The sequence below is a fragment of the Hyperoodon ampullatus genome, assembly GCF_949752795.1.
Source record: "Hyperoodon ampullatus genome assembly, chromosome: 3".
NCBI lineage: Eukaryota > Metazoa > Chordata > Mammalia > Artiodactyla > Ziphiidae > Hyperoodon > Hyperoodon ampullatus.
The window spans coordinates 150674348-150701331 of NC_136916.1; the positions used below are offsets into that span (position 1 = coordinate 150674348).

Sequence of the window (26984 nt, forward strand, 5' to 3'; positions counted from 1 at the left end):
GCCTTCCACAACACATTTAATGTCTGTGCCTGGCAAAGTGGCTCCAGAGGAGCTGGGATTCAACATTTCACCCAGAAAATTATAATTGAGCGCTTCCTGTTTAGAGCAGGGTTTCTTAACCTCAGCACTATTGGGGGCTGGATAATTTGTTGTAAGGGGTTGTCCTGTATTGTAGGATGGTTAGCAGCATCCCTGGCTTCTACCCACTAAATGCCATAGCAGCCCACCCCTCCCTGCCGCCAAGTTATGACAAACAAAAATGTCCCTGGACATTTCCAAATGTCCCCTTATGAGTGGAATTGCCCTTGGTTGAGAAACACCAATCTAAAAACTGATTGTGCTGACTTCATATTACTGTCCAATAAAATTGTCTCTAATTTTGAATTTTAATCTTTGCTATATTATATATATTTGGCTTTGGAGCCACATTTGTCTCACCCTGTTACCATGTGCTGGTAACTTTCAAATCTATATCTTTAGCCTCATTTTCCCTCTGAATTCCCAGACCCCTATTTACAAACATCTTGAGATTGGTTTGTTCAAAATCAGACTTACTGTCTTCATTCCCCAAACTGCTCCTCCTCCTTGTCTCTCAGGTCAGAACACTACCATTTATCAGGTTTCAGCTGCTCTCTCTCCACCTCTCGCATGAAATTCACCTCCTAAATCTTTCTACATTCAGGGTTCTCTATCCCAAGTATCACTTCCATGTTGGTGGGTTCATGTAACCTGAGTTGCTACAGCAGTCCTTAACTTCCAACTTATTCCCTCCACCGCTGCCTTTCTAAAATGCAGGTCTAGTCATGTTACTCAGCAAACTTACCGAGCACCCAGAGACCTCAGCATCTGACCCTGCCTGCCTCTCTAGCCTAATCTCCCAGCCCCTGTACTTTAGGCTGTGGCCATATCACACTGCTTGCAGGCCCCTCACTCTGCCAACCTTGCCTGATGGACTGGGTTCAAACTCACTCTCCCCTCTGGCTCTTCCATTCAGAGCCATCACTCCCTTCTCTCCCACTGCAGTGCCTGCACCTGTGCTTGTGTGAGGGGGTGGTTTAGAAATACTGTCTTTGGCCAAAACCAGCACTCACCACTTATTTCGTTATTTAGCACGTCCTTCTGATGGTGCAGTGCTCTGCCGCGGACAGTGGTGCAAGTGGGCCAGTGGCCCTGCCTCCTAATGGGTGATCTGACGCCTTTGACTCGCCGTTACCTATGCTTTTCCACTATTCATGCATCATTTCATAACTAAAGCAAACTGGAATCATGTACGGGATGTGCAATCTAAATAAGTTTTCATCTTTTATTTGTAGAGTTGGTTGGTAATAACGATAATCTTATGTCAGTATGGCTTATTTTTCTTACCAGTTTTCTTATCACTATCCATACATATTTCCCTTACTGTGCATAGTGCCTTTAGCCTGTAACGTAACTAATTAATAAATACAACTTTATTCTTTGTCTGAGGCTTAAGATAATTGATCCAAAGGGAAACCTATGCATGTGGTATTCAGGAGCCATTAAAGTGGTTGCTGAGGAAAATGAATAAAATTATTATATTTTTGGATGGGGGTGGGGCAGTGGTAGAATTTCAGAGAAAGGAAATACAGATAGGTGAAAGAGCATACTAGGAACTAGGGAGGGATCATGAACTCGCTTTGGAACATGGTCTGTGAAAGTAGACAGGAGGCAGCCTTTTTATAAGAACTTGATGCTAGGTTAGAGATGAAACAGTGTTTGCAGGTGAGATTGTATTAAGTATAAAATGAAGAGGATCTAGGACAGAACGTTGTTAAACACAGAGTGGGTGACCCAAGAGAAACTAGAGAAGGATGAACTTGACAAGTGCGAGGAGAACCAAGAGAAAGATATTCCAGAAACCTAGGGAAGAGTGAAGCTTTGTGGTGTCATGTGTTGTAGGAATAAGGGCTAAAAAGAGACCACTAACTTTGGCAAGTAGGTGATCATTAACCTCAGCAAGAGCATTTTAGCAGAACGGTGAGGATGGAGGAGGCCTGACTACAGTGAGTTGAAGAATGATTGGAAAATAAAGAAGTGGAGTGTGTACATATAGACCATGCTTCCAGAACATTTCTGTTCCTTTTGGATTGGAAGTGGAGCACATACAAATGAAAAACCTGAGCGTGTTTATAAGCTGAGATAAGGAGAAGGGGAGATTGATTAAACATATATGAACACAGATGTCTGCAGAGTTTGAGAAGGAAATGAGATCAACAGCCAGGAGGGATCGGTTTGCCTGGAAAAGGCACAGGGACACCTGTTTCTCCAAGACAAAAAGGAAGATGATAAGAATTAGTAAAGGCAGGCATTTGTGGAGGGGATGAAAAAGAAGTTGGGGGTATTCGTACTGGTAACGTCTCTCTTCTGGGTGAGGTAGGGAGCTATGCTGTCTACTAAGTGTGACTAGGAGCAAGTGGGAAGGGATTTTAGGAGAGTGATAACACCCTGGATTGTCGGGAGTGAATCAGACTAGGAATAAATAAAACTAGGTCAATTTATAATGTCCCAGCAGAGGAAGAAAGTGAGACATTTGTGATGACTCCAAGTCGGCATGGCTATATTGATGAGCTTTAGTAGTGCTTATTCATTCTGGCACAGGACTAGAGAGTGGCTGGTTAAACTAATCCAGGTTGTGGAGTCTGCTTCCCACTGACTCTGAAGCAGGCAAATCAAGGACTTCATGACATAATTCACGAAATGTTTGGTTAAGTACTATACTCACTAAATATCTCTTCCTTTGTATCGAATAGCCCCAACTCACAATCATAGGTGGACACAGAAGTCGTTGGGTAAATACTGAATTCTGGAATGTAGGTCCAGACTTCTGGTGCTCTGTTTGATGCTAACAGGCACTTCCTACTCAAAAGTAGAGTTGGAAAATAAAAGCAAATAGATTTTCTAATCTATTCTTTGGTTGCATTCAGCCCTAGAAATTTTTTTCTAATTTTGTTAACGGCATTTGAATATACTTTTAAAGTGTATTCGGTTAAGATGTCACTGTCTCCACTGAGTGGGGAAAGGATCACCAGGTGTTGGGAAAGCATGAAACTCGCAGCAGCTGGTCTGTGTACTACAGTTGTCTTTTTAAGAATTCCTAATGTGATTCCCAGTGTTAAAACTTGTGATGATTAGATGATTAAGTGATAAATTCAGGCCATACAAGATAAGACCTGAAAAAGCCAGTCAAAATAGTTATGGCAACATCAGTGTCTTTAAGACATCATTACTATTTCAACCAATGCATGTGCACATCCTTCCCTTTAACAGCTAGTGTACTTCAGGAAACTAAAACACTCTCTAAAGCACATTGAGAAGTCACATGCCACTGGCCCCATTTAATTTGTTCACAATTTTTCCTATTTGATACTGAAACCGAGGGAGAGACAGTGTTCACGATTAACTATTCTTTATGAATAGGGATGTGTGTGGATCGAAAGAAAAATTATTATATGCTCTGGAGTTAATCTGGTAAGGAAAAGAAGACTAGCTTAGGAGGGTTCTCATGCCAGGCTCAAACTGTTGTCGGAAAGTAATTGTGAGAGTCTGTCAACACGTCACACAGTGACCTGGGGAATGGAGGTTGGCAGGTTGTCGGGCCAGGTATCAGCTGTGAGGTAAGAGGACTGCAGCCAGAGAGATGGCTACAGACGCGTTGGGTTTTATTTGTGTGTCCACCTGGTGGCAGTCCTACAGGTAAGGCTTGGTGGCGACTAATGATAACCCAGGTTGGGCCATCCTTTTGCCTAGCTCTGAGCATGAAGGAACTATCAAGAAGCAAACAGAAGAGGAAGGTGTGCACACGTGCATTTGTATGTAATTTTCTTTCTTTTTCTCTTTTAGCAGCTGAAATGCATAAAAGCAGGGGGCAGAGTAGAAGACATGGGAGAAGGAGCCACCGACACAACCCTTGGTTCAGACAGCATGGTTCTAATGAGAGGCAAGTGCTGTTGCCCAGTGTCTTCCTAGCGTTGACAGCACCCTCACACGCACATGACTCCCTGGGGGGTCTCAGCAAAATGCAAGCTCTGAGGTCGGGCCGACTAGAGTCTGTGCTTCTCACATGCTCCCAAGGGGGTGTCTGCTGGGGGCCAGCCTGCCTGCCACACTTTGAGTAGTGAGGAGGTGACCACACTTGTCTTTCTTTTCAGTGTGACCGTGACTTCTGGCTGGAGCCTTAGCCACAGGCTTAGAAGTAAACATTATCTGATACAACTGGGGAGCCCTTTCTCCATTTTTTAGTCTTTTTTCTTCTTTTTTTTCAGCCTATGAACATAGCTTTCTGGAAACCTAATTTCATTAATTCAGCCTAAGTCCTAAGTAAGGCTATATAATATATAATACGATATAGTATTTAATAAACACAAAAAGGTATAAAGAATAATACAATGAATATTAGGTACCTACCACCCAGCTTGAAAAATAAAACAGTGTATACTTAGGTGAAATCCCCATAATAAATATTTTCCACACTCTACTTATTTTTCTGCATAAATGAAATACAGTCTAATCTCAGAACATGATTCACCCCACCCCAGGAGAGGATACCTCTTCACAGTTCAGGGCTGCTGACGTGACTTCTGGCCATAGGAAGTCTTTGCACAGCCCTCTCCTCACCAAAGGAGACCCGTATGCCAATTTCAAAAGTCTTTCACACTCCATATCTCCTTTTAAAATGGACAGATTTCTAGCTATAGGGTCAGAAGATGTTGAATGCCAGTACGCTTCTCTAGAACAGATTAACTCAAACAGAAAAAAAAAAAAAAAAGCATCAGAATGTTGTGGAAGAAACAAGGTCTTTGGAATTAGGAAGTCTGAGTTTGACGCTCTACTTTTTCCTGTGTGAAATTGGTCAAGCTATTTAATCACCCTGAGTCACTCTTCTTGTACCACACTTCTCTTGTGAGGTTTGTAATAATGTATGTAAAGCCCCATCAGGCTGCCTGTCTCTGAGTAGGCCCTGTGTATGTGGTGGACCTCATTTGGTACAGAATAATAGGGACTTTGAGCCAAAGTCCCCAGCATGACCCATACTGTAGAAAGATCAGGACAGGTACCCAATGTTTGTATGTTTTATGAGGAGAACCATGGATACTCTTTGGGCCCCAGGCCTTCCCTCAAGAGCGCGTCATGCAGCGAACTGTGATCTGTGCAGGGAGAGAGTCTTGATTCAGCTTGGCAGAGTCGCGTGGAAGCCGGCTGGACAGCCACCTTCCGGGCTCCCTGTGGAAAGAATGGGGCAGCAGTCCTTGGGCAAGAGATGTAGACGTTTGTTATAACACTTAATCCTTCCTCCTGTTGATCACAGGTGAGCTTCCTCAGGAAGCTCTGGGCCGTAAAAAGGGAGAATAATTTTTTCTGAAACTGTGCACAGTTAGTATTTATAGACAAAAGAGAGAGTTCTTTGATTCCTTTAACCTAGTTTTGCAGTTTGTATTCCTTTTGGCATTATAGGGGGCAGGGGAAGTTCTTAATTTTAAAGTGGATTTTACCAGAATTCTAAAATTAGGTCTTTTGTTCTTTCATTATATCCTTCAGCCTATAATTGCCACAGAAGCCGCTTGTAGCTTTGCAAAATGAGTATTTAAACCATGGCTCTATCCCGGTATTGCTGAGCAAATCACCTCTGTGCCCTGAACCCCAGCTTCTCCACCTGCAGGGTTAAGTAGCCAAGTAAAATTTAAACTTTTGTACTGCTGAATCCAATAAAAAATGAAATTCACCTGGCCTTGTAACTGCTGTTGAGCTGACAAATGAGCCCAGCTGGTAAAATTCTTATTGGCCAAGATTTCTGTTCTCATTTTCATCTGGAAAATTCCAAAAGACCTCACAAAATGCTCAAATGAAGAGATACAAAAGAGGAACTACTGTGACCTGCATCCTCTTAAGGATGAGAAACCAAAAACCGTGCCCTAACTTTGGTGTATTTGCAGTAGGTAAACTGCTTCCAAGAAAAAGAGGGGTCAGTGCTCCCCAAGTAATCGAGGGTTGGGGTGAAGGCTATGGAACTGCAGGACCCCAGAGTCAAAGAATGACTGGGACTCGTTGGCTGCAAGTTAACCCTGACTGTGTGTCAACAGGAATAATACAGGGGTACAGCAAAGCCCACAGGGTTCCAGCCACAGCGACGATGAGGCCCCGTCGACCTCCTCCAGCACAGCTGGCAGTTCTTCTGTGCCAGGTAAGGCAGCCTGCTGGACAGGGCTCCTCCAGCCCTGCCTGTGGGGAAAGATGAAACCTAGTTGTGCCTTGTCATCTAGTTATGTCTGTTCTGGCTGCCCTGCTCCTCAGTCCTGTGTGTCTTCACTTGTGTGTGGGTACACTCCATGTGTGTCATCAGCCCATTCCTGGCTCGGAGGAAATTCTGGGAGCAAATTGAAACAAGAACCGTGATCCTGAGGCAAACAGCTCCCCACAGGACTGAACTGGGCCCGGGATGGTGACTGGCAGTGCTAGCCCACCTCCTTCCCCTCAGGAAAGACCAGCAGCTGTGAGGGGTGGTAGGCAGGCCCCTGGGCTCCTCGCTGGGTGGCTCGGTTCACGGTGTTTTAAGTTGGATTTTATTTCTTTTGACTAAAGATCTACCAGGTTATTACTTTGACCCTGAAAAGAAACGCTACTTCCGCTTGCTCCCTGGACATAACAACTGCAACCCCCTCACGAAGGAGAGCATCCGGCAGAAGGAAATGGAGAGCAAAAGGCTGCAGCTGCTAGAGAAGGAGGACAAGCAGGGAAAGGTAGGCTCCACAGCCCCGGGAGCTGCCCTGTCCCTTCCACTCCTGCCAGCATCCACCCACTGCCACAAGGAGGTGCCAATTAAACGCCCCTGTAACCCTCAGCGTAGCGCACTTTAGGAGGGTGGCGTCGAATTTTCCCTGACAGGAACCTGATGAAGAGAATAAGAACAGACAAGAAATCACCTCCCACCACCACCCCCCTTTTCTTATTTGCTGGGTTTCATCAGGAATTCTTACATTCTCTCCTTCCCCAGGAGACTATTGGGTAGCAGCCCAATACAGCCTCTGTAACTGTGTATTTTAAATAGAAAACCAGAGTGTGTGGTTTGGATATGAGGGTTTCTGGTACCCCTTCTGGAGATGAGATGCCAGGACATTTCCGTGATCATGGCGACAATGGAATGGAAAGTCTGGGCCCCACAGTAACCGTAGGTCGAATGGAAAGCGTGTTGCAGACCTGAGTGTCCAGTGCTGTTCCTGCACTCACTAGCTCAGTGGCCTCATCTCCTCAGGTATAAATTGATGGGGGAGTTGGAGAGGTGCTGAGCAGACTTCCCATCTCACACATACTTCCTTGTGATAGGCTTTTCCTCTTTCCAAGGAGGGGAGACTAGAATCCTAAAAACATAATTCATTATACAATAACAGAAAACTTCACTGAATCTTTCTCTCTTTAATTTAGAAAATAGCCAGGTTGGGATTTAATGCATCTTCCTTACTACAAAAAAGCAAGCTGGGTTTTCTCAACGTCACCAGTTACTGCCGGTAAGATAATGCCTCTTTGTTATGTTTTCTTCATGAATATTCTTTTCCTATTTCTTATTTCCACGATCCAAGAATTGTCAGGATAGAGCATGTCGCTACTCCGTGAGGAGTGTTCACAGTCGAGGAGCTTCAGCTCGACAGCCTGCTTCTGCTGCTGAAATCAGCCCTGAGAGAATTGTCCTTCCTTTAGAGCCAGGGAGAGAGGAGAGGGCATCTAGGCAGAGAAATTGGGCAGAAATTTCTCAGGATGACTCCTCTTTGTTACTTGTAAATCATTTCTAGTTAAGTAGAAGGTCCTTTAACTTCATCCCGTCAGCCTCCTGCCTCTTTTTCTCCTCCTAATGAGTTGTCACCAAAAAGGGAACGTTAAATGGATGTGTACTAAACTTTAAATACTGGTGATGTCTGATACCGTTCTAACTAAAGCCCTGTGAGATAGGTTGACACTTTCCCCAGGTTCCAGAAGAAGAGACTGAGACTCAGAGTGGAATGATTTGCTCAAGGTAAAGCTAGAAAGCGGGGGGATCTGTCTGACTCCCCAGCCTGAGCTCCTAACCCCTGCATTCTGCTGCCTCCCACTCTGCCTGGGCCAGTGAAGAAACAACCTGAGTGTGGGTGGTTTACCCAGGGAGGCCCCCTCAGGGAAGGCCAGCCCTGCAGGCAGTGTCAGCCAGGGCAGGTAGGGGTGTGCTTGTCCTGTGTTTCTCTCCTTCTGAGAGGGAAAAGAGTTAAAGGTCTAGTTAGAAAGATCTGTTCTTCACCCTAAAACATGCTCGGTCTTTGGTGGAGAGGAAAAGGGGCAACTGGATGGGCAGCTGCAGGCCTGGCTCTTCATGAACTGTGTACCCTTCAGCAGGTTGTTTCATTTCTTAGGCACATTCTCTTCATCTCAAGAGAACGAGTTGCGCTAGATGATCCAAAACAAGTCCTTCTAGTTCTGACTTTCTTTGACACTGTGAATGAGCCACCCATTTCTTTGCTTTAGTTTTCCTAAGAGTTCTAAAATTGAGATTCGTTGGGGCCTTGCTCAGTTCCATTGCTGAGACTTAATATGGAGAGAGAGCTGACGAGAGAAGGTGGTCTTCAGGCTGTGGGACAGAGCCGAACCCCTGCATCTTCATGGATATCTAGGTATGACGTCCATACCTCCCCTGCCCCCCTCTTTCTCCTCTGCAGTTTAGCCCATGAGCTGCGAGTGAGCTGCATGCAGAGGAAAAAGGTCCAAATTCAGAGCTCGGATCCCTCCGCTTTGGCAAGTGACCGATTTAACCTGATACTGGTGAGTGGGAGGGAGCCATCTGTGGGTTCCAGAGACATAGTTGCCATCCCCTGGACAATTCGTGGCTTTGCATTTGTTTTCATCAAGCCTGGCTGTGTAGAAGCCACTAGCCATGAAAGCAGGTTTTATGGTTTTAACAAGCACCTACCAGCTACCAATCGGCAGATGCCAAGCTGGCAAGACAGGCTGTGTTGTGACCATTGTCACCCCCCACCACAGCTCTGTCATTTGACATTAGAGCCAGGGTCCACACACGCTGACAGAGAACCATCACAAAGTAACTTTCCCATGGGTATGTTGTGTACACAGTTGAAAAGTTACATGGCGGACCAGGGGCTTCTGATCCTTTCCATACTGGACAGGATTTGGTGGCCAAACCTGAAGCACCAGTGTCCTTCAGTAGCAACAGCATCTTAGTTTCTTGCTTTCTGTCCCTGACCTCAGTAACGGGGGCCTCAGGCCATGCCTCTGGGCCTGCACACCCAGCACACCTCCACTGCATCATTTGCGGGGAGCAGAAAATGATCTGCTTCTGGTTCAGACCCAACTGGAAGCCAGGGGGCAGAGGGTCAGAGGGTCCACTACAGACAGAAGCAGCCAGACCTCTCAGCTGGACTGGCAACTCCTGGAGGCCTTCCTGGAGGCTGAGGGACAGCCAAGGAGAGTGAGAGAAGGACACAAAATAGAGAGCCTCAGCCTGGTGGTCTACTGACAGGACTGGAGGCTGAGGCTACGGAATTTACCCTTGAGGTCCTGCCCCAGGACCTCTACAACAGAGCCCTTCACATAAGGAGTGTCGGGGGCCAGGACTCATGTTTTCTCCTGTGTTTGGGGTACAGTTTGACCTGAATCAAGTAGAATACTTTCTTGTGGTGGGTTCCCCTCCAGAGCCCCTTCCCTGGGGTTCTTCAGTAAACTGGGTGGGGACAGTGGAGATGACTGTGCACCTGCTGCTTAGCATGGCCTGAGCACCTGGGCTTCATGCTTTGTGTGCTGGTGTTTGGAAGACCCTCCCCATGATCCAGAGTTACGATGACTGGATGGCTGGTGTGACCCAGTGGGGTGGGAAGGGCAGTTTATCACCCAGGGATCAGGGTTTTCAGATCTGACTCCAGTCACTGGTAACGATTCTTCAGGAATATAACTATTCTTGCCGAGTAAACTTGCGAAGTGAGTGTGTTTTCTCCAGCACCCAAAACCCATGTGTATAACAAGTATGTTATATTTATAAATATATTTTAAAAACACATAAACATATAAAGGTTTTGCTTTGAAATAATTATTAACCACATTTTTTAAATGAAAAAAGAAAATCTTAAAAATAACCCACATCCCAGTGCCATCTTTTCTACTGTAATTTTTTTTTCCCCATGCGATGCCTTTCTTTTTACTTGGTGATAATCACAATGCCTATGTAATAGGAATACAATTTTGCTTTCTTCTTTTATCCCTTGGCAGTTATAATTAGCATTTTCCACATTGCTGTGTGGCTTTCATGATGGCCACATGCTCTGTCACCATGTGGCTCATCTAAACTCCTCTGGGTGGACGTTAGGACTCTCCCAAACCCAGTTCTGAGAGGGGTCACTGTGCAGACTGGCCATGCCCCCTCACTGCCTTTTTTGCTCCTGAACTGTGAGACCAGATGCCTGTCAGCTTTGCCCAGTGATGGCTACACCAAGTAGGGGCAAGTCAGGTCATTCCGCACTTCCTCATGGGCAAGAACCCTCACCTGGTGAAAACACACAGCGTGGGAGCTGGGTAGACGGCCTTTCGGCAGACCACGTGGCTCAGCCTGGGAGGCCACCCACAGTCCGCCTCCCTTCTCCAGGCGGATACCAACAGTGACCGGCTCTTCACCGTGAACGATGTCAAAGTCGGGGGCTCCAAGTACGGCATCATCAACCTGCGCGGCCTGAAGGCCCCCACGCTCAGGGTGCACATGCATGAAAACCTCTACTTCACCAACCGGAAGGTACGCTGCCCTTCCCGTTAGCCATGGCAGCCTGCTCTGCCATGGGATCCAGGGCACTGCGGTAACTGGCCAAATTCAGAGTGGAGGAGAGAGCTTTGTGAAGAAGGCAGGGCTCGGTTACCTCATTTTCTCAAGGGAAAAAATGGAGTTTTAGATCCTGAGAACTCACCGGGGAAGAAAAGGGCCTCATTAGTTTCTCGTCTTGGAAGAGAAATGAATTTACATGGGGGAGGACTTGAAGCAGTGCTGCTTTAATTAAACCGTTGCAGGGACTTCCCTCCTGGAGGGTTAAGTTGATCCAAAGGAGCCCATGCCAAAGCACAGAGTTCCTGGGAGGTGGGCCACAGAGGCTGGGTGGAGGGTCCTCCCAGTGTGTCAGAACATTGTGTCAATCTTCCAGTCAATCGTAGCCAGCACTGAAATGTATGTAAATGTAAGGAGCTTGTTGTCTAGGGGGCCACTTTTAACATTGCAGTGGGTAATGGCTGCATCTGTAAGAAGCTGTGATTTTCTGTTCTGTTGAGACATGAGCCACAGGATGGACACAGGTTGAAAATGGTTTCTGGGTGAAGTGAGATCCGTTGCAGAGAATTCATCCCTGGCCTATACCAGAGGGTATACCAGATGGCTCATTGTGATGCCCATGCTGATGATGAAGGACTGAGGCCTGGGGGTTACTTCTTCCCTTTCCCCTCAAGGTTCTGCACGGTGGGGCAGGGAGCTTCCTTGTTCTCAGAATGCTCGTTCCAGCCCCTATTCAAGGAGTGAGACCTGAAGAAAGCAGTCAGTCACATGTCTGTTCTATAAGAAAGTATTTGTCTGTTTCTCTCCATAAGTTGGCATCAAACCAATCTTTCCATCTTGCTGTGTGTTTCCTCACCAGGTGAATGCTGTGAGCTGGGCCTCGCTGAATCACCTGGATTCCCACATTCTGTATCTTTTGGCAGGTGAAGAGGTTTGGTGGGCCGGCCATGCCCTGATGTAGACCGGGGCACCTGTGGGGTTTGTGAGATGGTGGTTTAGTGTCCAGAGGTCTAGGCCATTCTGCACGAATGTCTCACCTTGTAGGAAAGAGCAGTGCACCCGCTAGAAAACAAGGATTCCCATGGAGCACAGAGAAGTAGCTGAGGTCCTGGAATGACGTCAGTGTTACCAGGTGCCAGACACTGTTCTGGAACTTGAGAGTTGGTGCTTTAGCAGAGGAACAAAGCAGAAGGGAATAGTAAAGCCTTGAAAAGGAACCCCAAATCCTCCTGAGGCAGAGGAGGAGGAGCCTCCCAAGGCAGGGAGGCTGAGGGCACACACCAGAGAAGGGTGTTCCTTTGACATCAGACTGGGGCTGTGGGCTCTGGGCCTAGGTTCCCTGCCCAGAGATGGCCTTCTTTAGAGCACTCTTCATTCTAGTCTCTTCCTTCCCTTCCCAGAGAGCCATCTGGGCTTTGTAGGAGCACACAGTACAGTGTCAGGGTAGCTGGAATCCCTGGGGTCTCTTGATGATGCAGAGGACAGCTGTCCATCGTGTCCTTCATGGAGTGATATTGTTTGACCCAAAGCCAAAGCCACATGTTAATGAGTCTTGTTGTGGTTCGTTTCCATAATAAATGAGTTCGCTCACATAAATGAAACTATGTGACCACTTGTCATACCTAACGCCAGCTTCAGAGTTGTCATAAGGTTAACTAGTTAACATCTGTGAATACACATAGCACAGTGCTTGGCCATGTCATGGGTCCTCAACAAATGATGCCTGAATTGGAATCTGTTGGTTTGGGGGGTTTTTTTGTGTTTTTTGGGTGGGGGGGGGTTGTTTGTTATTTTATTTATTTATTTGGCTGCACTAGGTCTTAGTTGCGGCACGTGGGATCTTTTTTTCTTTCTTTCTTTCTTTTAAATTGGCGGCATGTGGGCTGTTGCCGCATGCGGGATCTAGTTCCCTGACCAGGGATCGAACCCAGGTCCCCTGCATTGAGAGCACGAGTCTTAACCACTGGACCACCAGGGAAGTCCCTCAAAGGGTTTTAAAGCCTAAAGACATTAGAGATCTGATTATAACTTTTATGTAAGACAAACACAAAACTGTGTGTTCTGTAAATTGAAAGTTTTCTGTGGCTTTCATTTGGTGGGGTTTGTGGGGTGACGGGACCACCTGCTACTGTCTTGATCTTACCAGAGGGCAGAAGAGATCAAGCCTTAAAAGAGAAAACAAGAACCTCGCTCTCATTTCTGACCTTCAGACAATATGGCGTTTACCCATGCTTCTCTTTGTGAGGATGAAAATCCATATATAGGCATACCTCAGAGAGAGATACAGATATAGATATAAAAGTTACGTTTACACTATACTGTAGTCTGTTAAGTGTGCAGTAGCATTATGTTGGAAAAACAACGTACATACCTTAACTTAAAAATATTTTGTTGCTAAAAAATGCTAATCATCTGAGCCTTCAACAAGTCATAATCTTTTTGCAATAGTAACATCGAAGATCACTGATCACAGATCACCCGTTAACAAAATAGTAATGAAAAAGTTTGAAAGATTGTGAGAATTACCAAAATGTGACACACAGACACAAAATGAGCTAATGCCACTGGGAAAATAGCACCAGTGGACTTGTTCAACACCAGGTTGCCACAGATCTTCAATTTGAAGAAAAACAACACCACCACCACCACTATCTGTGAAGGGCAGCAAAGGAAAGCACAGTAAAGAAACTGTGCGGTCTGTTGTGGTTTGATCAGCGGCTTGCCCTCTGGTGGTCATTTCAGGTAATCTTCAGGCTTTTGTGCACCTGATGCTTCTGCTGAAGGTCTTAAACTTTCTCCCTTTACAAAAATGACACATGGTTCAGACCTGCACTCTGCGCTTTTCCCCAAAGAGTGGTGGGAGGTTAGACTGAACTTTTTCTACACTTACCAGGTTCTTCATTGACCTGTGGCCTTTGAAAGGATTAGCTCTATGATACTGGCCCTGTATGTGCCATACAAAGATTGAGTGTAACCTGGGTTTCAGCCACAGTAACATGGGTAAGTGCACATGGGTAAGGACTTTCTCCCCACATCCTTGCCCTACAAACGTAGAAGGAAAAGAGATTTATCTCAAAAGGAACTGAGCTGCCCAGATACAGTGTTCTCATTTATAGTTTCAGCAGCCTCTATACTAGAGATATTTAACATGGGGCTTACCACCCAAAGCAACACGATACCCACACATCACACATTCACATGGTCAAGATCGTTGCCTGATTGCTTGGCGAAGATGTACCTTTTTCAGTGAGGTGTTGCTTGGCAAAGATACACATTTTTCAGTGAGGTATGTGTGTTGATTCCACCAGCATCTATTGGGCATCTAGAATCCCTGTGCAAGGTGCTGGAGCTGGGCACCTCAGCAGGTGGTCAGTCTTTGCAGTGATGTCATTGGGGAATTGTAGGGTGCAGGGATTGGGGTGGCCTTCCTGGAGGTGGTTCCCACATGGGAAGGAGGGCACGGAGCTCCCATTAGAAGAGTGAGAAGAGAGCTTGGCACATTTGGCAGCAGTGAGTGGTTTGGTATCCGTGACGTCTCTGGCTAGGTAGCGCCTTGCAAAACCAAATCCTTGGGGCTGTGGGATGCCCCTGGAGGACTGTAGTCATGGATTCATTTCCATATAGCAGTGAGGGTGGTAGGCTGGTGAGGGTGAGACCTCGGATGGAAGGCTGTTGCAAGACTAAAGACAGTGGTGGAGAGGGTGTGAACTGATGAGCAGGAGTGGAGCAGAGACACGAGTTTAAGAGGCTTAGGACCTAGGCCAGGGAATCTTGGTGACAGGAGAAGGTCCAGGGGTGGAACGCCAGGAGAGTGGTTGTGGAGGCCAAGAAGGAGTGTATAGGTAGAAATTGTGCTGCATGGCCCGGGGTAGGACTGGAAATCCTTCATCAGATTTAGTATTAGGAGCTCACTGGAGATCTTGGGGAGAACATTTCACTGGAAAGGTGAGGGTCTGACCTGGATTTCAGTGGGTTGAAGAGTAAAAGAAAGGCGAGGAAGTGGGGATAAACACAGGCTCCTCTTGAAGCTCTGAAGGGAAAGGGAAAGAAAACAAATCAGTCAGAAGACAGTGATAGAAAAGCAGGCAAAGGATATAAAGAGGCAGTTCACAGTAAGGGAAACGCAAATAACTATAATCAGATGTAGTTCAGATAAATGCAAATTAAAAGGAGATGTTTTATGCCCATTCAGATAAACACGATTTTTAAGGTCTGATAGTGCCAAGTTTTGGCCTAGGTGGAGAATGGGGGGAAATGCTGGAATAAGTAAATGATACAGCCACTTTCAAGTTGGAGATGCGTGTACTTTACAACCCCCCAGTTCCACTCTAGGTATAGCCGTGTTTTCAAACTGTGAGTCATGACCTATCCTATAAACTGTGGCCCAGGAAATCAACTTGTTGAGCAGCTTTTTTTTTTTAATGAAATAGGTTAGAAAATATCAGTTTCATATTTAGTAAGGGTAAATATTTTATGAAACTTTTGTTTCAAATGTTTGTGTGTATATAGCACACTGTGGTGAAAAATGAAATTCTTAACCACAGATGTAAGAAACTGTCTTAGAGAAGCCTCCCATATATGGGAGTGGGAGACAGGAGGATAGGAAGAGGCTCATTTCAGCAGCAGAGGGGGGGAAAAAAGCGAAAACCATCTCAGTGCCCATCAGCAGGAGACTGGATAAATAAATTGTGGTCTGTTCATACAAAGGAATGCTCTGCGGTGAAAACAGATGAACTGGAGTTACAAATATGAATACAGTTGCATCTAGGAGACAATGCAGATTGAGCTGTTGTAGAAGATTCTGTGTGATGCCATTTACATGCATTTTAAAATCAAACATATAAATGTGTTCTTTATATTGTTCATGGACAAATGTTGTGTAGTGGAAATATTAAGGCCTAGAACTCAGACCAGTTTTAGAATAGCGATTCTCTCTGGGTGGAGGAAAGTTAAAAGGGGGCCTTTAACCGTATCTGTGACATTTTCTTCCTTTTAAAAAATCTGAAACTAAATATGGAAAATGTAAACATGTTAAATGTGGATGATGGGTATTATACCTTTTTTGAAGGGTACTGATGCCCATTCTCCTCCCAGAGGAGACGTGTACTTGGCTGTCCTTAACGGCTTTTCCAGGCTGTGCCTCATGGGAATTGCAGAGACTCCAGGCTGTGCCACCCTGCTCCCAGCGTCATTGTTTGTCAGTAGTCATCCAGGTACAAGGGGTCCTTTTCCTTTGTATAAGGAGGTGCTAAGGGACATCTTTGTCCTCTGCCTCCCAGGAGCTGCAGCCAACAGCGCATAAGCTCCGTGGTGACGGCTTGGACAGGAGGGGTGGGAACCATGGGCTGGTGAGCCCAAGTCGGAGCTCGCAGGGTGGGGACAGTCTGCAGAGCACCTGGGCGGATTTCTTAAACCTGACCCAGGATTAGTACTAGAAGCATGTGCATCTTCACTTATCCCCTCCTTTTGGGTCACTTCAGTAGCCGGAACTTGAAAGTGTGTGTTACCAGTACAAGAGATGAAAATATTTATTGGGGCTGCCTATATAGATCGCCCAGAGAGCATGTGTTAAGCTCCTACTGTATAGCAGGTTCTGTCAGGGATGCTTACATTCTGTCTGGCTGAAGGCAGTCCAACTGCCTGGCAGCGTTCTGGATATTAAGTTTTCAGTCTTTCAGAGAATTAGGATCAATTAGACAAGGATCAGGCCTCTAAGAGTGCAGGCTTCAGGCAGACCTGGCATGAATCCCAGCTGTGCCCCTTACCAGTTTGAACAGATCGCTTAAGCTCTCTAAAGTAAATACCTGCCCCCTCAGGTTACATGGAGGATAAAATGATTTAACGCGCACTTACCCTGGTGCCTGGCATTTCATCATACAGCAAGCTTATGAGGTGGGAGTATATATTATCACCATTTTACAGATGAGGAGACTGAGGCAAAAAGAGATTCGGAATTTCCCTTACAAAACCAAGAGATGGTGTGAGAAGTCAGGATAGTTGTTCCCTTTAGGGAGGAGTGAGGAGGGTAGTAATTGGGAGGGGACAGGAAGGGTACCAGGGTACTAGAATGTTCTATTTCTTAACCTGGGTAGTGGTTACATAGCTGTACTTTACATAGTATACATTAAAGTGTATACTATGATTTGTACCCTTAATGTATGTTTTATCAATTTAAAGAAATTATTTTTGAAAAAAGTTTGAGATCACATAGCTGGAATTGAAACCCTCCTATCTGACACCATACTGCCTCCCTGATAGCTGTTAGTCTTTCTAACACTACTACTGTTCCCTCAGCAGGAGACCGGCCTGGCATGCTCTGCAGTTTCCGGATCCCTGGGGCCTGGTCCTGTGCGTGGTCCCTGAACATCCAGGCAAATAACTGCTTTAGTACAGGTGAGCTACAGCTGCCTCCCCAGGTGCCCAGGGTAAAGGATTTCACAGACCCTAAACCCCTGTCCACAGTCCCTCTCCCCAGACCTCGAGTGACACTGTCCGCCCATCTCCGTCTCTGTCAGGCTTGTCTCGGCGAGTCCTGGTGACCAGCGTGGTGACGGGACACCGGCAGTCATTTGGGACCAGCAGTGACGTCTTGGCCCAGCAGTTTGCTATTATGGTTGGTTGGATTGGGAAGGGCCTGATACAAAGTTTCCCAAGAGTGGATATTTTGCTGGATTGGAATGGGATTCCCCTGTGTGGAATCTAGTCCTCCTCCCTCTTTTACAGGGACAAAGAGGGCACCAGAAGTGATTAACAGGTTACCTGGTGAATAAGTCAGCGCTGAATGAAATTTGGCTGATCCGGAAGGGCGTGGCTCAGCTGCCTTTAAACAACTTATGAATTGTTAGCAATTCTTGAGTACTTGGATTAGCCAGCAGGACAGTAAAATTTTTTAATGTATAAATTAAATATGTTCCAATTCATAACACTTTTATCTGCAGCTGTCAAGTTACACATTTTATAAATTTAAAAATCAAAATTCTAGTCATTACTACGTTTCAAAGACTTGACCTGTAGAAAATGCCACCTTTCTTTAAAAGTGTGGAAGATGTGCCAACCTGCTTCGGGCAATAAGCACAGAATTCATTATTCAGGTTTCTTCAGCCACCTTCCCACGCAGTTTGGGACCCCATGTCTTACCTGGATTTCTGATCTCTCTTACTCCACTCTCATCACCCAGCTTCTCACTAACTACCTGGGAGGAGTGAGGGCACACCCTCACTTCACAGGGAGGGGTTCAGGGTGAGGCCTTAGGGGCCAGTTGCAGCCAGCGGGGAGGACACTGGAGGGACACATGGTGTCCAATTCTTGACCCTTTGATAAGGAACCCTTCCATCTCCACTGAGGCTCAAACCCTAACCAACCTGCTCCACGCATACCTCTGACCTAGGAGCTGGGATAGGGGAGGGAAGGCAGGGGTGTATTCTGGAGGGCACACCCCTCCCAGCCTTGGGAGGGAGGTACTGAGCAGGCCCCCTTTCCGCAGGCTCCTTTGCTGTTTAACGGCTGTCGTTCCGGCGAAATCTTTGCCATTGATCTGCGTTGTCGAAATCAGGGCAAGGGCTGGAAAGCCACCCGCCTGTTCCATGACTCAGCAGTTACCTCTGTGCAAATCCTGCAAGAAGAGCAATGCCTGATGGCATCTGACATGGCTGGAATGGTACGGGTACCACTGACTTTCTCCAGCCGCTGGAGCTGGCTCTGGGTTGGGGGAGGGGCTCTGCAGGAGAGACCCTGACGTCAGACAGCGGCAGGGGAGAGGCATCTGGAGACCAGGTGAGTTGTGAGTTGTGCGGGGCAGCTGCTTTGCTGCCCGCTGGGAGCCCAATCTGGTCTAAACAGACGTGAAACTGGTCATGGTGCTTTTGATGGACTCTGTGGCTCGGGGGTTTGAGACATGTTTTCTAACTTGAAGAGGTCTTTGGAGACCACCTCGCCCTCTCGGGCTTCGTGCCTGGGCTTCACCAGTGTACCTGTTGGACCCTCCCTAACTGCCCCTTGTGCTCCTTCCCACAGATCAAGCTGTGGGACCTGAGGACCACTAAGTGTATGAGGCAGTACGAAGGGCACGTGAACGAGTACGCCCACCTGCCCCTGCACGTGCACGAGGAAGAAGGACTCGTGGTGGCAGGTACCTGGGGAGGAGGAGATCATCCCATCGAACACTGTCCCTTAGGAGCACCAGCAACTTAAGCAGATAAGGGAGAAATTACTCTAAAACGAAACTGAATAAAGGGGATTTTGGACAGTTGGGGTCAGGGAGTTAAGATGGGATGTAGAGTTGGACATTAGTAAGCAACAGTTTTAACACTCACCAGGTGGATAGCCCTGTGTCCCCACATGACTGGGCAAATGTCACTTCAGTTACAGGCGAGTGAGGAGCAATAAAACATAGTGGCTTAGGAGACCTGGGTGTGGAGTTTAAGCCTATTCACCAGGTCAGCATTCAGTGTGACCCTCAATCCCATCGTGCAGCTGTCCTGTCGAAAAGCTTGGGCTCCCTGTTCTTTGTGCTCCCGTTTCCACCAGAGGATGCTAAGAAAAGAGATGGAGGTCATTGTATTGCTTTAACACCACTGCTGTGAACCCATGATTTGTAGAATAGAAGCAGAGCTTTCTAGCACCAAACCCCCTTGAAAGGAGTTAACAAGTTGATCACAGATTATATGATTATTTGGCAGTTTGACAAACGAAATAGTAGGCCCTTGGCATTAAGGAATATGTTTCCAGTCTTCACAGATGTCAAATTTTCTAATATTCCTACGGAAAGTATTTATTTGCTATGAAACTTTCTGTGGCTAAGAAGTATCACTTTGCTAGAACTTTCTTAGACTTATTTACTACTGTCACCACCACCAGTAATTAGCTTCCTTAAGTCTGTTTTCCACAAATTTTCATCTCCAGAGAGTTTCTGTGTTCTGAACAGTAGAAAAGATACGAGCCTTGTTGAGAGGCAGATGTGGGGAGTGGGCTGGCTGCAGTAATCCTTGACCTGTACAACCTGAATGAACCACACCTAAGGTCATAGAGTCAACTCAGATGGTCAAAAGCACACTAAAATCCGTGACGCCTAAGGTCTGCCCTTCTCCCCCTGAAGATCTCCAGTAGCACATATTGCCTATCTGAGCTGCTGTAACCAGTGGTGTCAGGTGTCAGATTCCTCTCAACTATGCACCCTGAAAGACTATGAAGTCTTATGAACTGAACCATTAAACCAGAAAATGCTCAGGGGAGAGTTGTCACCTAATTTGTCCCCAGGATGTAATGAAGTTATGAGCTCTTCCTGGTTCCTCTCGCATAAAAAGGAAATCAGCTGCATGTCATCTAGAACAGGTGGCCTGGGCTCCCTCTTGAATAGCCCTTGTCACCAAGAAAAGCAGAATGGGCCACCTGATAGCCAAGATGCCCCATGAACACCCCAGGGTGTCACAGCCAGCCAGTGCATCTTGTCACTTTGAACACCTGCAATCAGTGGTTCTAGAGCACCAGGGCAACCTGTAACTTTTTCTTATTCATTCATTCATTTATTCATTCATTTATTTATGGCTGCGTTGGGTCTTCGTTGCTGTGCACGGGCTTTCTCTAGTTGCGGCGAGCGGGGGCTACTCTTCATTGCGGTGCGTGGTCTTCTCATTGCGGTAGCTTCTCTTGTTGTGGAGCACAGGCTCTAGGCGCGTGGGCTTCAGTAGTTGTAGCAGGCTCAGTAGTTGTGGTGCACAGGCTTAGCTGCTCCACGGCATGTGGGATCTTCCCGGACCAGGGCTTGAACCTGTGACCCCTGCATTGGCAGGTGGATTCTTAACCACTGCACCACCAGGGAAGTCCTGTAACTTTAATTTTCAAAAGGGACATCTTATCAGTAGAAATAATTTCCATTTGTGAGTTTGTTTGGCTCACATGAAATCACCTTTAGCCCTTAGGAATCATAGAAGCCAGGGCCACAGGTACACAGGCTCTCTGCATTCTCTAACTTGCCGCGTGTCTTCCCTCTTTCTTAGTGGGCCAGGACTGCTACACGAGAATCTGGAGCCTCCATGATGCCCAGCTGCTCAGAACCATACCCTCCCCACACCCCACTTCCAAGGCCGACATTCCCAGTGTGGCCTTCTCTTCTCGGCTTGGGGGCTTCCGGGGAGCGCCAGGGCTGCTCATGGCCATCCATCAGGACCTTTACTGCTTCTCCTACAGCTAATTCTGCAGGTTGCAGCCTGGAGGGACGTGGATGTGACTCAGGGGAGCACAGGTAGCCATATTTTTGCCACAATTGCCGTTTTCAGTGAGGGCATTTCAAATGGATGCTCTTGTGTACACATATCCCATCCATCCAGCTGCTGGGGAAAAGGTGCTATATTTTATGTGGAGACACTTCAGTTAAGTTATTTCAGTTAAGCTGTGGGTTCAAGAAGCTTAAAAGTCCTTTTCATAAAAGGTACCTATTTCCTTTTCTTGTTGAATTCCTTAGAATTGTTCCTCCACCTTTTTTTTTTAAACAAAAAATACTTTTCTAAGGGCTGAAGATTGACAATAACTAAAGTTGCTGCTTTCACCAAAAGCCCTTTTAAGAAGCCTAATGATGAAACTGGGTGAGACTGTTGACAGTCAGTGCCTGGGTCCCAGAAAGACATGCATCTATACTTGAGAAAGCCAGCTGGAGAGAAGGGGGAGTCATTTCTCTGAGTCTCTAGAGATTTTACAGCTGAGTTGGGAATCATTAGCCTTCTCAAACTCACTCGATAACCAGTGTCAGATCTCTGGGATTCTCATTCATTACCATCTATAGGCATTGTAAGGAAAGATGGATCCTTTTAGATGCTAGACAGGCCTTAGCATGCATATGTTGAAGTACCTTCCAGAATGTTAGGTACAGCAGCTCCTGTTTCTATCACAGTGACCTGAACGTCAGATTCAAGGGCCCCATCTCAAAGAAAATTGGCTTTGACTTTTGTAATCTAGGAGAAGCAGTTTGTGAGATGTTTATACAACGCGTTAATACAAAGAGCCTTTCTACCAAACAATAAACTAGAATGTAGAAAGAACCAGAACATGACATGTTGCTTCTGTTAATGGTTTAGAAGATCATGATGCTTGGCTGCTGTAGCATCAAACCAACTACAGTAACATCTGCTCAAACCCGGTGTGAGGAAGAAACTGAGACCAGTATTAATGGCTTTGCTGGAAAGCTTCCACTTGCTCCTGTGCCCCAAGAAGCTATGGACTATCTCAGCAGGCTCCCTGGCCCAGGGTGGGTTCAGCCTATGGGATGTAGCAGCAGGAAAGCAGAGGGCAGAAGATTGAGGGATTGTTAGTTCCCTGACTCCCCTTATGCTGGGGTGTGGTGGGCTGTGGCTGTGTTCCTCTACCGAAGTCTACAGCTTCTGCTGGAACACAGCTCTCTGGATTCCAGTAACTTCTCTCCATTTGTCCCTTCAGACCTACCGCTGATAACTGCATCTCACTGTTGCTAGCCCAGGATGCTTCACCAGTTACACTCTCTTCGGTTACCCCCTTGAGTGTTATGCATCTGTGTCCTTCCAGAACCCTACTACAACTTAAGGTACAGAGAGAGAAATCCAAAAAAGATGAGAATATCAGATTGGTCATCTGGTAGATGAGCAATATGTTACAACAAATATTTTTAGTGCCTTAGGTTTTATAAATAACTTTCCTCCATCTTAGCTGACTTGATCCTTAAAACAATGTATGAAGGAGGTAGGACAGTAGTAATAATATAAGAATTATTAGCATCATTTTCTGGGCACAGAGAAATTGAATGACTTGCCTCAGAATGAAGACCTGTTAAGTGGAGAGCTGGGACTTGGAACCAGAAGAGATCACGTTCTCTACTTTCCACACTCCTCCATTTGCTGACAGTACTTGTGTATCACACACAGCTAGTGCTAAGGAGAAATCACAAAGTGGCTTGGTGCGAGTGTAAACATGCAGTGCTAACATTTCATATTTAATTGCTAAGTAAATGAATTTTTCTGGCACTCACCAAAGACTAAGAAGCTCGCCAGTTACCAAATTTCTTAGGTGTTTGTTTAATCTTTGAGACATCGCCCCTGTATCTTTACAGCCTTGGCATACCAACCTGCACATAGGTCCCAGGAAATAGCTGTATGATTGAAGGGTCCTGGTGACCGCAGTCACAGCAGGGTCTTTTGGATTAATTTTGGTGACATGCCCCTCCCCAAGAGCACAAAAAAAGCGTAAGTGCTGAGCCATGACCCTAGTATCACTCATACTTTTGCCCCCAAAGTTAATAAAAGTTCTCACAACGTACTAGTTTGTTCATTACATGATCTGCTCTTCACAGTAACTGGTGTTGCACCTCTGGTGAAGAGCCAGTGGAGACAACTGACTACTCAGAATACCTGGTGAGTTCTGACGTGTGGGGCTCTATCCCCATATACCTTCCTAACTCATCAGCTGTGCCATAGCCCAAATTTCCTGCTAGGCAAATACAGTTGTCAAATAATTAGTTTTATGTTTCCCTTAGGCTTTTAAAAAAAGGAGGTGAGGGACATCTTCAAAATCTGTTCTTTATCTTTAGTGAGCAGTCACTGCTCCTAACATTTGGTCTAGAGCAACGGTCCCCAACCTTTTTGGCACCAGGGACCGGTTTTGCAGAAGACAGTTTTTCCACGGACCAGGGTGGGGGGCGGGGCGGGGGAACAACGGCAGATGAAGCTTCGCTCGCCCGCCGCTCACCTCCCGCTGTGCGGCCCAGTTCCTAACAGGCCACCGACCAATACGGGTCTGCGGCCCGGGTGTTGGGGACCCCTGGTCTAGAGCATATGAGAAGTGGTTAAACTCAGCTGAGAAGCTGATTAAGCATTTTGGTATGTTTGCTTTTTAGTGTCCCAAAGATCAGTACGTTGCACAGTCTGGAAGCATTTTTCACTTGCAGGTCTGTTAAGGCATTTTGCCCCATTCCCCAGGTGACAGTGAAAGGTAGCGAATGAGCAGGGGGTGGTGGCAGCAGCACTGAGCTCCAATAAACCCTTTGCTGTTTGCTTGCTGTAGCCTTCTAAACAGATGAGAACAGTGGCACAAACTGGTTACCAGAAATGTCCACAGATCAACACTCAGTGTCCCCCAACAAGGGCACCCAGAGACCAAGTTAGCCCCACTTACCTGGCAGCCCTCGATCTGCCCTGGTGTAAATCTTCCATGTAACCACCTCTGAAAACAACTGCAGGCTAAACTCAGTTTCTTCTTCCATTTCTCCATGAATATTAGTAAAAGCCTTCCCTTTCATTTTTATTTATTTTCTTTGGCTGCACCACGCTGCTTGTGGAATCTTAGTTCCCCACCCAGGGATTGAACCTGGGCCGTTGGCAATGAAAGCACAGAGTCCTAACCACTGGACCTCCAGGGAATTCCCTGGGCCCACTCCTTTAAGTCTGCCTCTCCAGGCCACCCACCACATGGCCACTGCCACGGGAATGACCTTCCCAAAGATCCCTGCACTCAACGCCTTCTTGTACCTCAGAATAAAATGTGCGGCATCTTGAAATTTGATCACATGTGCCTCACCCTGTTGCCCCTTCTCCACCTCCCACCTGGTGCTCTCAGGACACAGTTACAAGTCCCTCCGTCATCTGGGCCTCTGCTCAAGCTGTCCTCCACTCCTTTCATCTGTTGAGTCTCAGCTTCACAGAAACCTCGAGGAAGCTTAGTTTCCCCAGCACTTGCCACATCTAGACACTTAGTATGTTGAATGAACAATTTTTGCCAGCATTATTCCCTTTTAATTCTTAGAACCTTACGAAGCACGTGAAGGTCACTCCTATATACCAAAGAAAAAACTGAGAATAAAGCAATTTGTCCAAGGTCTCCTGCTAATAAGTAGCAGAGCCAACAGGGTCTCCTGCTCAAGAAATCTATTAGGCCCCATATGTTGGAGGGAATGGAATTTTTACTTTTCCTCTGGAACTTTAAGATCTCCTTAGGATAATTTTCCGGGACTTCCCTGGTGGCGCAGTGGTTAAGAATCCACTTGCCAATGCAGGGGACACGGGTTCAAGCCCTGGCCCGGGAAGATCCCACATGCTGCGGAGCAACTAAACCCATGTGACACAACTACTGAGCCTGTACTCTAGAGCCCGTGAGCCACAGCTACTGAGCCCATGTGCCACAACTACTGAAGCCCACAGGCCTAGAGCCCGCGCTCCGCAGTGAGAAGCCCGTGCACTGCAACGAAGAGTAGCCCCCGCTCGCCGCAAGTAGAGAAAGCCCGTGCACAGCAACAAAGACCCAACGCAGCCAAAAATAAATTAATAAATTAATTTTTTAAAAAAAGAAAAAAAGATGAACCCTGGGTATGTAGGGCAAGAAAAGAGAACCTTTGGTTATTTTGACACCGGGTTACCTTCCTTTCCTCTACCGGTCTGACTAGTGTAAGGAAGAGAGTTCGGAAGACTTTTATGCATCCTCCCTATGTGGTCCAGCAGACTCCCACGCTCAGGGGCGCCCCTGAATGACAGAACAGGAGACAGTGGATAGCAGTTGTTCAACAGGAGCTGAACAGACAAAGCAAGGCAGGGCAGAGGAACAAAGGCAACAGATACAAAGGGAGAAAACAGTCTTTTCCCAGTGTTTCCATAGGTCACTAGTAACACCTACTCTCTTCTGTGATAGAGGATTCGCCGGGGGAATAAACTGAGGTATTTATAGGTAAAATATACCTCTCACTTGGCTTCTGCTCTAAAAGCCACCAGCTACTTTCTTATCAACTAGAAGAGGCAGCAAGATATACTGATGAAGTTAAAGGAAAGAAGCAGCACAGTCCATATTCCGCAGGAAGATTCCTTTATAACGGCAAATTTAATAATACACAGTACTAGAGCAGGGCCTTGGTCATAGGCCATAGGAGGCAGTAAGGAAGCAGGTCAGAGGGACCAACATGTTCCAGGGCTCACGTCACAGTAACACTCACGCCAAGAATGACCGCCACGCACCTCCCTGAAGCTCGGCCCACCCACCAGTTCAGTCAAGAACTATGTCACTTTTAATTCTTCATTTTTGGCCACTGATGATAAAATCCACCATGATGACAGGATTTCAACACAACAGTCTCTTTCCAGTCACGATAGAAATGGATGTCCCAGCTCTTGAGAAACAAAGTTCATCTGACTTCTCTTGCCAGGACCGGAGAGAGAATTTTTTCTTAATGGTCTGTTGAAATATTTATACTTTAAAAAAAACCCACTAACAAACAGTCCATTCTGTGCTCTGTTTCCCTGGAAGATTTCTCATGATCACCCCTCCAATAGCTAGAGGGGTTGTGTGTCTAGGAATAAAGAATTAAGACGCTTCAAAACAAGCAAAAACCCTAGTGCAACACTCAGTAGATGGTGGGCTCAAGGGGGTTCGTAGGGGAGGGAAGCAGGTGCTCTATTTCTGGGCAGGGAAAGCCAAGTGGTCGCATAGACAGAAGCATCAACAAGCAGGAAACACTGCTGGGGAAGGCCCATCTCCTTCTGTGTTCCCCCTGTATGAGGGCCATCGCGTCACCTGCACTTGGACTTCTGAGGTGTGAGGACCGTACCCCCCACCTGCCACCCATCCGTGACCTGCATGCTAAGCTGGGTGGTCTCTGACCACAACAGGACTAGGCAAGGAATTGGGATCCGACTCTGGAGGGCCCAGGGAGATCCTCCACAGGCTATCCCAAGCGAGAAGTAACTGGGAAGCTCACTTGCCCCAGCAGCTGAGGGGCATGAAGGCTTCGAAGGCTCGGAGAAAAGCAGCAAAAGGTGACTAGCAACGCAGTGGCCTTGGACATGGCTCGTTTTTGTGGGGAAGACCTGCTGCCACTGCCACCTGATTCTGTGCTGGGGACAGACTGTGCAAGTCTTCACAGCCAGCAGCAGCCTGAATACACTCCACATTCCTTTCATATGTATATACAGGTTGTGTGTGTGTGTGTGTGTGTGTGTGTGTGTGTGTGTTATATGTATAATTTTTAACTGAAATAAAATGCGATGGATTCAGGTTCGTTCCCCTTCGCTATAAGCTACTCAGTCCCCTGCCCTGAGGGGTTCGTGCCTTCAGGCCCGCCACCAGGCTCACCCTGGCTCGCCATCTGTCCTACCCCCCACCGTGGGAAAGTGGCCTCAGGATGAGCAGAGAGGACACATACCACAACAGGTGACCAGGAGGAGGGCCTACCTCAGCGAGATTT

General features: G+C 46.7%; 1 protein-coding gene across 1 annotated transcript in view; it reads left to right on the forward strand.

The window, feature by feature from the left end:
- Nucleotides 1-3869: 3869 nt before the first annotated feature.
- Nucleotides 3870-26984, forward strand: part of DCAF4 (DDB1 and CUL4 associated factor 4) — a gene marked incomplete at its 5' end in the record, with an annotated part of 43128 nt that continues 20013 nt past the window's right edge. The window contains 13 exons of the mRNA XM_079698784.1: nt 3870-3958; nt 6099-6199; nt 6598-6755; nt 7438-7520; nt 8697-8799; nt 10631-10774; nt 11658-11707; nt 15932-16011; nt 17093-17191; nt 17314-17411; nt 18282-18455; nt 18812-18926; nt 20794-21038. Coding sequence (XP_079554910.1) covers nt 3870-3958; nt 6099-6199; nt 6598-6755; nt 7438-7520; nt 8697-8799; nt 10631-10774; nt 11658-11707; nt 15932-16011; nt 17093-17191; nt 17314-17411; nt 18282-18455; nt 18812-18926; nt 20794-20987 — 1488 coding nt within the window. The 3' untranslated portion in view covers nt 20988-21038. The remainder of the gene's footprint in view (nt 3959-6098; nt 6200-6597; nt 6756-7437; nt 7521-8696; nt 8800-10630; nt 10775-11657; nt 11708-15931; nt 16012-17092; nt 17192-17313; nt 17412-18281; nt 18456-18811; nt 18927-20793; nt 21039-26984) is intronic.